Raw genomic sequence first — 11,288 nt, 5'->3', positions numbered from 1 at the left:
ATTAAAAGGGATTCTTGTTCCAGGAAGACCACTGAGGGCGAGTACGATGGTCTAACAGTAATCAACAACTGAAGCCAAGTGACCAAAGGAAGGACACAACTCAGATATATTTACATCATTATGTTAAAAGAAACTTTGGAAAACATAAGGTAGCAAAATGATGAGATATATGTCGTAAATTATTCCTCTGTTATGATAGTTTCCCAAGCCTTACAACTATTATAATGCCAAGTCAAATACTTGATTTACTGTCCCTATTGAGATAAAGGCACATAATCTTTTTCAGTCAAACATTTATTTAAAAATCATCAACATTCTAGAAATAAATAATAATAATGATAAGGCAGTGACAAAGCGACATGAAGGACATAAATAATGAACGTGTCCAGCAACAACAACAACATAGGAACAAATCGAAATATCACAGATCAAGAGACTAGCAACCTAGCGCTACCCGCTGTCATCGTCAGCTTTGGTGCCATTCCTTTACTTCGAAGCTGACTGACTCGAAACTTTGTTGTCATATACCGTCCCTTGTTTCAGTGCTCCCAGACACCTTTTTCAATGATTTTATTTAAGGTTTGTTCGGCAGTCCAACTATCTCAGGAAGAGCACTTACATTCTCTCAAGTAAGTCTGAATCATCACCATCAAAAGAAGGAGACTTCATGATCGAATATTTGTAAGGTGTTAGCACGGGACCTTAGTTTCTACATTTAGTATTGCTCTCCTAATGTGGACAATACACAAGGGATTCGTGTGCAATATTTCTGATGTGATTAGACACTTCAGTGATGTATCACCTTCACACTTGGGAGACTGTGCCCTTAATTCTGTCCACACTATTGTGAGTGTTATCCAAATCCTTTTCCGACTCTTGACTGCATTTCAGAAAGAAAACTTTGTTGTCAGTGTTACTAGAACTGTTGACGACGTTACTGATTGTGTGACTGGCTTCGGGGTTGTGGACAAGACCTTGTGATGAGCCTTCTGGTCTGACGATGCCTTTTAAGGAAGACTTCAGACTGGGCATCAATATTTGTGACACAACATTCGATTTAGTTTCAGACATGGTTCTCGATACAGTCTGAGGCTGAGTTTGTTGGTGAACGTTGTGATGCCTAGGTAAGACGTGAGGGTCGGGTATGGATAGTGCCAGAGCCAGGGTGTCGGTGGCCAGCCAGCAGGAGTTGCTCCTCATTACCAGCGACTTGTTGGTGACGGGACCAGGGGCCACGCTGGGCTTGGCTCCTTCCACGTCATATTGGCCAGCCTTGTCCGCGCCCATGATGATGCTGTTGGAGGAAGTCATAATATTACCTTTACATTTATGTACACGCAAATCATCAACAGTTTCATTATCTATTCACTAAAGAATGACAAGTGTTGCCTTGCAGGAGCAAAGTATAGCAATGGACGTACCAGAAGAAGACGATCATGAAGGCGCTGGCTGAGGCGCCCAGGAAAAAGTGCGCTGCGGGGAAGCTGCTGACGGAGGCGTGGTAGACGGCGGTGTAAAGGGCAGAGTTCACCATGGGCATCATGCCATCAAGTGCTCCCAGCACCGCTGATACCTTACCTGAAGGTGCAAGGAAAGGAATGTTACCACCTGACATAGTGTCACAGTCAGTATATTACTCTGTATGTCACATAGAATATTAATCGTTATATTACTCGATATATTGATCTATACATTACTCAGTGAAGCTGGTATTTACTCAGGAGTCATCAGTAATCATGTCACTTGTGGTAACTTACCGATTTCATCGTTGGCGATGAACTTGGTCATCATGGCGCGCTGGGCGATGGTGCAGGAGTTGAGGAGCAACGCCGCTACCGGAGCTGAGGGAAGAAGCAACAGGTCACTTTGTGCTCCTGGACACACAATATCAGTCTTAACAAGTGTCAACCAGTCACCAAGTATATCACCTGACAGGAGGAGGAACTCACCTATCCAGATAAGATATGATCGAGTGTCGGAGACGGCGCCGTACACGACATACTCTAGGACGCCAGACATGGCCCCCACCATGGCCAGCAGGTTGTCTGACACTCGCAGACGACCACTCAGCAGCGGCACCGCCACCAGCGAACCTGAAGGAGCACCACACCCGGGTGAACATGGGCAAATATGTCTCATGAGGAAAATATACCAGTTTGACACCACCAATCTATTGAGTAACTGCAGAACGTAACATGTTTTCACTGATTGTATTATGAATATATCAAACAAAATGAAGGTATTCATTATCATCATTAGTCTTACCAGTGGTGGCCATAAGGTTTTTGTAGGTGACCCAGAGGCTGTAGTCGGTGGCCTGCCAGCCCAGCACGTGGCGTGTGAAGGCGAACACGTACGGAGCTGAGGGGAAGGAGATCAAGTGTCAGCAAACTTGAAGATGTTTGGAAAACTTCTGATAACATTGTGTTGTATGGCTAAAAGATCACACGTGGTTTGAAGGACATTACATGTGGAGGACAGTAACAGTATAACATTTGGTGTCAGTCAATATATCATTAGTGAGAGTTGAAGGTTGTGATGATGACTTACATCTTGTGAGTCGTCTGAGGAGACTGGTGAAGATAAGGGTAAGGACCAGTGCTCGCGTGTTACCCTCGCGTTTCCTCAGCGTCGCCTTGAAGCTGTCGAGGATGCGACGCGGGTTGAAAAAGTCCTTGATCATGGTGGAGAAGGTTGGGCGGGTGTGGTGGGCGTTGTGGGTGGGCGTGGCCTTCATCTCCAGCCCGTATACCGCTGCCACACTCTCCCTCAGCTCCACTTGTGCCTTGTGTCCCGGGGCCTCTTGGTCGGCTGTCTTGGCGAAGGGTCCGTGGCTCTCGGGAAGGAACACCACCACGTACACTACAGCCATTACGGACAAGGTGAGGGAAGTAGCGAAGAGTGGCAGGTAGCCGCCCTGACTGTAGATGTAAGTGCCCATCAGTGTGCCGGCGGGCCCACCCAGGAACCAGATGCTGTTGGCCAGACCCACCCTTGACGTGCGAGACTCTTCTGAAGACACGTCGCCGATGTACGAGTTGGCGGCAGTCAAGAAAGAGACGGTGCCGCCACCCAGGGTATCGAGCAGTGTGACCAAGAGCAGCACTTCGGCCGGCCACCAGGGTGCCAGAGAGGCCAGTAAGTAACCTGCGGCGTGGAGGACGTGACCCACCTGCACTGCCACCAGTGGCACCTTCCTGCCGTACTTGTCACTCCAGGCGCCCATGAAAAGGATGAAGAAGAGGGGCAGGGCGGCGGCGATGATGCCGTTATAGAGGGCGAAGACGCTGTACCTCTGCTGTACGTGGACGCTGGCTGCTGGCTCCGACCTGAGGTTGTCGCACACCTGCTGGGAGAAGCCGCTGCTCACTCGGCACACTCGATCCATCTGTAGGTTCTCTATGTACACGTGCATGTTGGAGAAGGCCAGGCCGTCTAGCAGCATGAGCGGCTCCACCGTCACGTTTTTTGCTACAGCAAGCACTCGCTCCCATGCACTACCCACACGTTTGCGCACGTCCTCCATTTCCTTGTAAAAATCAAATTAAAAAGTCTTTCGTCGCCCCTCTTGCTTAGTCTGACTGTGTTGGATAATGTGAGGCGCTACCTAAATCTTTCTTCTGAAGGGAACTTTAGACCCTCGCTAGTTCATGTTACTCCTGCTGAGCAGTGTTACAATTTAAACTCGGGCTTGGGTTGGCGCGGGTAATATAGCTACCAGTATCCGGCAGTTGTCAGGTACCTGGTGACGTCAAAGGTCGGGAATCGGCCCCGTCTACCTTGGTAGGTCGTCTGAGTTCCCCCGTCCACCTTGGGCCTCACTCCCTTCGTTCGGTCGGGAGATGAGGCTGGGCATTATCGCCTTCCCCTCAGCTGTAGCGGCATGAACCATGAGATCATTGAGTCAAGATGTGTTGAGTATAACAACAACAAACACAAGTTAACCATCGGTGTAGAAATGATCATATGTCATGTGCTGCTGTAATCATGACCCGAAATACCTTGATAACTGAGTGTCAGATCAAAGAAGTTAATTCGATGCAGTTTACATATCTTGTAAACGAGGCGAAATTTCGTTCCTTGTAGGATGTGGTTCTGAGTGATAAAGACTGCAATACCAAGAACCAGGACCGTCCGGAGACTCACTCCTTACCAGTAAATGTTTATTTTACATGTAAATTGTAGGGTGCTGAACGGCGGCGTGTGGCAATAGGTGAGGTAAAGGCTGGCCCTTCGCTCCGTGGGTTCCCTCTTCCGCATCCTGTACTGAGTGCATACTTCGTGGCAGTCATTGCCTCACACTCACTTCCCCTGCCCTACGCAGCCCATCAACAGGTTTCTCACTCGAAACTAATTAGAATCGCGGTAATTACGGTTTCTTCTTTCTTTCACTAACCTGTTTGCATTATAGTCCATATCATTTATACTCAAGTACAGATGCCACTCCATGTGCGTCTGGCCGTTCGAGCACCAAGAGATATCCAAGAATCCTCAGTGACTAACTACTTTTCACCTGCCGTTAAAGTGGTCTAAATGTGACTTGAATTCTGATTCGAACTCGACGACACAGTGTTGGCCAGGTGGGCCGTAGGCACACCAGCATCGGCACTGATCTCACCCTTAGTCACCTCCAGGAGGCCACATTGTCATATCGTTGCTGGAACCCTCACATTACCATACATAATTATACAGTACGTTTCAAATGAGTGTATGAACAGTGGGGGAAACCTCCATTCCAAACCCGTCACCACATGCGTGTGTAACATGGAGCAAGGATGATTAGAGATCATAAATGCAAGAACTTCCTCCTCCGGTGTGGCCACAAGCTGGAGAACATTCTCCTCTGGTGTGGCCATATGCAAGGGGTATATCCTCCTCTGATGTGGCCTCATACAGGATATATCCTCCTATAGTGTGGCCACATGCAGGAGTATATCCTTCTCTGGTGTGGCCATATTGCAGGGGTATATCTTTCTCTGGTTTCGTCACATGCAGGCTATATCCTCGTCTCGTGTGGCCACATGCAGGGGTATATCCTCCTCTGGTGTAGCCACATACAGAGTACATCCTCGTCTGGTGTTGGCCACACAGGGTATATCCTCGTGTGGTGTGTTGAGGAGAGCTTTGATAGTAAGGAGAGCGCTGGTAGTGAGGAGAGAGTGGGTAGTGAGGTGAGCGTTGGTAGTGAGGAGAGAGTGGGTAGTGAGGAGAGCGTTGATAGTGAGGCGAGCGTTGGTAGTGAGGTGAGCGTTGGTAGTGAGGTGAGCGTTGGTAGTGATGTGAGTGTAGGTAGTGAGGAGAGAGAATGGATATTGAGATGATCGTTGGTAATGAGGTGAGTGTTGGTAGTGAGGAGAACGTGGGTAGTAAGGTGAGCGTTGGTAGTGAGGTGAGCGTTGGTAGTGAGGAGAGCGTAGGTAGTGAGGTGAGCGTGGGTAGTGAGGTGAGCGTTGGTAGTGAGGTGAGAGTGGGTAGTGGGGTGAGCGTTGGTACTGAGGAAAGCGTTGGTAGTGAGGAGAGCATTGGTAGTGAGGTGAGCGTAAGTAGTGAGGAGAGACTTGGTAGTGAGGTGATCGTTGGTAGTGAGGAGAGCGTTGGTTGTGAGGTGAGTGTTGGTAGTGAGGAGAGCGTTGGTTGTGAGGTGAGTGTTGGTAGTAAGGAGAGCGTTGGTAGAGGTGAGCGTTGGTAGTGAGGAGAGCGTTGGTTGTGAGGTGAGTGTTGGTAGTGAGGAGAGCGTTGGTAGTGAGGTGAGCGTTGGTAATGAAGTGAGCGTTGGTAGTGAGGAGAGCGTTGGTAGAGGTGAGCGTTGGTAGTGAGGAGAGCGTTAATAGTGAGGAGAGCGTGGGTAGTGAGGTGAGCGTTGGTAGTGAGGAGAGCGTTGGTAGTGAGGAGAGCATTGGTAGTGAGGAGAGCGTGGGTAGTAAGGTGAGCGTTGGTAGTGAGGGGAGCGTTGGTAGTGAGGAGAGCATTGGTAGTGAGGAGAGCGTGGGTAGTGAGGTGAGCGTTGGTAGTGAGGAGAGCGTTGGTAGTGAGGAGAGCATTGGTAGTGAGGAGAGCGTGGGTAGTAAGGTGAGCGTTGGTAGTGAGGGGAGCGTTGGTAGAGGTGAGCGTTGGTAGTGAGGAGAGCGTTAATAGTGAGGAGAGTGTGGGTAGTGAGGTGAGAGTTGGTAGCGAAGAAATCTTTGGTAGAGAGGGGAGCGTGGGTTATGAGGTGAGCGTTGGTAGTGAGGATGGCGTTGGTAGTGAGGAGAGCGTGGGTAGTGAGGTGAGCGTTGGTAGTGAGGAGAGTGTGGGTAGTGAGGTGAGCGTTGGTAGTGAGGATGGCGTTGGTAGTGAGGAGAGCGTGGGTAGTGAGGTGAGCGTTGGTAGTGAGGAGAGCGTTGGTAGTGAGGTGAGCGTGGGTAGTGAGGTGAGCGTTGGTAGTGAGGAGAGCGTGGGTAGTGAGGTGAGCGTTGGTAGTGAGGAGAGTGTGGGTAGTGAGGTGAGAGTTGGTAGCGAAGATATCTTTGGTAGAGAGGGGAGCGTGGGTTATGAGGTGAGCGTTGGTAGTGAGGATGGCGTTGGTAGTGAGGAGAGCGTGGGTAGTGAGGTGAGCGTTGGTAGTGAGGAGAGTGTGGGTAGTGAGGTGAGCGTTGGTAGTGAGGAGAGCGTGGTTAGTGAGGTGAGCGTTGGTAGTGAGGAGAGCGTTGGTAGAGGTGAGCGCTGGTAGTAAGGAGAGCGTTGGTAGAGGTGAGCGTTGGTAGTGAGGAGAGCGTGGATGGTACTGAATTTGTGGGATAGGAGACGCGGGTGGTGGGGGCATGTGTGGTGAGGAAGGCGCGGGCTGTGAGGTGTGGAACTGTAACCCGTAATGAGAAAGCGTGAGTGATGATGAGGGCGTGGATGCTAAGGAGGGCGTCGGCCTTGGGGAAGATGAGGTGTGGTTGGTGTGACTGATGAGGCGGGAGTAAGCAGCTGGGGGAACATCATTGAGGGGAAGCTTCGTTGGTGAGGAGGACATACCTGGTAAGAGTCATTACGTAGTTAGGAGGGTGTGGACGGTGAGGATGAGGAAGGTGTGGAAGGTGAGGAGGGTGTGGACAGTGAGGTGTGGAAGGTGAGGAGAGTGTGACAATGAGGAGGGTGTGGAAGGTGAGGAGGGTGTGACAGTGAGGAGGGTGTGACTGGATCAGTAGCTATAGCGAGAGATGACAGGAATTTGTGGAATTAAGTAGCCAGGTTTACTATCAAAAGGCAGAGGGAGGGAGGGAGGGAGATACAAGCGTGAGAGAGACCAGCAGGCATGGGTGAGGCCAACAGGAGTGGGTGAGGACAGCGGGCGTGGGTGCGGACAGCAGGCGTGGGTGAGGACAGTGGACATGTCCGGGGTCAACAAACGGGAATAATGCCAGTCATTGGTGGAGGTGAGGCCAGGCTGCGTGAGTGGAGGCAGTAGGCGCGGGTGGACCTAGGGGGTGTGGGAGGGGGTTAGCAAGTGTGGTTCCGTCAGGGTGATGAACGATATGGCAAGGGGAGAGGCAGTGAGGCGTGGCCTCTCTACCTGGCAGCGTCGGTCATGCCAGGACAGCTGGATGAAGCCTTCAGGGGTGGATGTTGCAAGCAGGCGTGGCTCAAGTCGTGACGTGTAGATGAGGCCAGCTGGCATGGGTGGGGACAGAAGTGTCCTGAAATAGATGAGACCGAAAGATAGCTGGGTCTGATAGATAATGGTGAAGTCAGGAGATAGATAAGGCCAATAGTCGTGAGTCAGGCCAGAGGATACTGCAGTTGGCAGTGGGTAAGGTTATGAGACAGATAAGGCAGACATTGGTTGCATGGGAGTGGATGGTGTGGGTAGATAACAAGAGACCTAACGGTCCTTGACGAGGTTATCTGTCGCGGTGACCCAGAAATACTGTTAGGAGAGCAGAGCAGAAGGCACCTACCCACCCACCTCTCCGTCCGGCTCAAGTGCCGGCAGAAAACAAAAGATGTGGAAAAATACTATGTAGGTTGGAGAAAGATACTGCCATAAGAAAGTAAAAATTTTATGAGAAAGTTTTTAGTGGGAACATTGTGTATCTCTTTAAGATATCGTCTGCGAGGCTGCTGGATGCTGAAAGATGCGTGTTGCGGTCAACTGGATTTTTTTTAAGGTTAACAGATATTTGTGAAGTATCTGTATAACCTTGAATTGATGGTATTTATAATCTTTCATTTCCTATGAGGTAGGCAGTTTATCCCAATTCTCAACAACTCTACAGGTTAAACATCTTTCGCCTACATTGTTATTAAACAGCCTTACTCTTACTTTCATACTTTTATTTCTGGTCATTGAATCTGTCTAAAGTGAAGAAATTTTGAATGCTATGTTTTCAGAATTATCAAGTATTGTGAACACTTCTACCAGACCTCCTCGAAGTCTGCGCAATTTGAGGAGGAAGGATTTTAGGACGGTGAGTCTTTCCTGATCAGACTTACTTCTAAGTGAGAAAATTAGTTTGGTTGCTCTTCTCTGAATTCGCTCGAGGTTAGACCAGGAAATAGATAAAGTCAGCGTATATAGATAAGGCCATTAAATTGTGGGACATAGCTACGATCAGCAAGCGTGAGTGAGGCCAGGCGATGTCATGTTCCAGCAAGTGGAAGCCGAGATCGATCACATAAACCTATGCAGACCCTCCTCTCCCTTCGATGCTCAGTTAACTTGCAACGCTGCCTAGAATTACTGTGGATTCGATATTTGTACAAGGAAGAACAACACTTCCAAAGGACATTTGATACCGGTAGTTTCTGTTTTCACCAGTGGGTTTTTATTCTGGTCTTAAACTCTTAATTATAACGAAGCTCATATTCTGATAAAGCCACTCTTATTGATTCCCTTGTATGTAAATCTTCCTTGGATCACCCTGGCGCTCCCTTACCTACTCATGCCCTTTCCCTCGTCAGCAAGATAACACCAGGAACAGATGACAGAGGCTTTTAGGAAGAACCTTCGCTGGGATTCATGTTCTGCTGAATCTTCTTTAAGAAAATTATTACAAGAGGGGAAGATTTCCAGGGCAACCCCCCACACCCCCACACACCTGCTGCCCCAGCACCACCACCATCACCAAGTACTCCCGTCCGTCGTAGTTGGCTTCTACGACACGCACCTCTCCATATATATATATATATATATATATATATATATATATATATATGAGAGCAGGGGTTGAAAATTCTCCCCTCCCGTTTATAATTTTCCAAAAGGAGGAACGGAGAGGTGGGCCAAGTGAGCATATACCCTCAAAGGCTTACTCCCCTGTTCCCCTCGTTAACGCATGATAAGGCGAATATGTATGAAAAAATTGATATATATATATATATATATATATATATATATATATATATATATATATATATATATATATATATATAGCAAATTGTATTCTTCTCTTTGGACATTTACCTAAGGAATAAATTCTTTCCGTAGTCTTTGAAGCGTGCGTTATTAGGGCCCATCCTATAAAGGCTAATCATATTCTTTTAACATATACGATCCCCCTTTTTCTTAATCATCATGAATAACATGTCTTTTCCTGGGTCACTGGCATGGTTTCCGCCAGGCGAGATCCACCAGTGATACCGTCTCATATGTTGATAACTTCTGGTCACTCTCTCTCTGAAAGTCATTGGGAAAGTTATTACGTTGACCTTCATATCTGGTAAGCTTTTTATATGGTGTGTCATCAGGCTCTGATCTTCAAGCCCGTTTCTTTCACCTCTCCTTTCTTTTTCTGTTTTCTTGTCCCATTTTTATTCTGGTTAGTTAATTACCTGCCTATTTTTGTCACTGTTGATGGAACAATCTCTCCTCAGGGAGTTAATTCAGTCTTCTACCCTTTACCTCCTTTCATCGATGAACGGTTCTCTTCAACAAAGAACCCACTTCACTCATAAGATGATGACTCAACTCTTCACGCTTCTTTCGCATCAACTCCATCTTCTCTTGCTCGATCAACGTCTCGTGTTAACTGCAGTAAACTCAGATGTAGATGATTCTTCCTATACCAGTTAACGCAGCTTGGTCAAGCTCAACACTTCTGAAACCCAGTTTTTCTATATCTCTTTTTAAAACTTTTCACGATGTATCCGTCTCCTGTGAAGGTTCCCTGACTCCATCTCAACACAGTCAACATACTTGGGACGATAATGTTTGATATGTCCAGAGCATCTAACAATACACAAATAGCTATGAGGTTCTCTTCAGTAACTGGAAGTCCTGTTTGGATGCCGAATGTTCCTTTGAGCATTTACTCTAATCAAATAAAGAACAAATTGACCTTATAGGTAGGGACGCTTTTAAATCTTATTGTGGCTGTAGCTCTGTAATTTTGACAAAACTTAAACTAACCGACTTATCAATTCTCCCACTCTTGCCTCAAAACTTGGCCCACCTTTCCTATGCCGTGATTTCGGCTTTCTCTCATTATCATTGTTGTGTGGCTGCTACTTCTGCATCTGCGTCTGTCCACACTATTAGCAAGGTTAGATGGTACCCGGCAAGCAGTGCTTCTCGTACTTATTGGATGGCTGTTGGCAACATGGGGTAGGCCGATGTAATGCCGTAATTGCCTCTCCATCCCCACATCGCTGAACTTTGGAGCTATATGCCCTCACTTGTTCTGGAAAACATTACTGTGATTCCGAAAAAAAAAAAAAAATACTTGTTCACAATCATTTTTCTCTACCGTGCGTTTTCTTATTTTTTTTTTTCATTTAGTACCTGGCCTCGAGGAGACCTCCTGGTCGTGGCTGAAGACTGACAAAAAAAAAAAAAGTATTCTGAGACTAGATAATGATTAGGGCCAGCAGACGTGGGTTGCGCTAGGACATGACTGTGGCCAGAAAGCGTGAGTAAAGCAAGAGATGGTTGAGAGGATACTAGGCTTGGGTGGGGCCGCTTGTCCTGGGTATGTAGAACAAGGAATGTGTGGGCGCTTCCAGGAAGACACTGGTGTAACATATCCTTCATAATTTCTTCATGTGCCACAGTCACTCATACCAAAAGTATTTACGTTACTGTTGTTGCCGACTCATTACTTCCGGCAAAAGTAGAGAATATTTGCACCATACCAGAATAAGAGGAAAAGTATTATTTACACAAGCAGGAAAAAAAATACATAGACGTGATAAAGTAATCAGTACAACAGAAAGAGCGCAAAATATCAAAATATTTTAATGAAATATATTAAGCATGCCGTAATTAGATCATAGAAATTTTAGATATAAAAACCAGACCTTGAAAATCTAAGAATAAAAGTTTT

The 11,288-nt window shown here is 47.3% G+C and overlaps 1 protein-coding gene across 1 annotated transcript; it reads right to left on the bottom strand.

The window, feature by feature from the left end:
• Window positions 1-323: 323 nt before the first annotated feature.
• On the bottom strand, window positions 324-5,132 carry LOC139750110 (probable peptidoglycan muropeptide transporter SLC46). The gene is made up of 6 exons (XM_071664453.1): window positions 2,551-5,132; window positions 2,266-2,361; window positions 1,950-2,093; window positions 1,758-1,841; window positions 1,422-1,578; window positions 324-1,294 (listed from the first exon to the last, which is right to left on the bottom strand). Exons 1-6 carry the CDS (start codon window positions 3,524-3,526, stop codon window positions 805-807), a joined length of 1,947 nt encoding a protein of 648 aa, XP_071520554.1. The 5' UTR covers window positions 3,527-5,132; the 3' UTR covers window positions 324-804.
• Between the last annotated feature and the right edge of the window lie 6,156 nt (window positions 5,133-11,288).

The sequence above is a fragment of the Panulirus ornatus genome, chromosome 9, assembly GCF_036320965.1.
Source record: "Panulirus ornatus isolate Po-2019 chromosome 9, ASM3632096v1, whole genome shotgun sequence".
NCBI lineage: Eukaryota > Metazoa > Arthropoda > Malacostraca > Decapoda > Palinuridae > Panulirus > Panulirus ornatus.
This window is presented reverse-complemented; position numbering and strand designations above follow the sequence as displayed.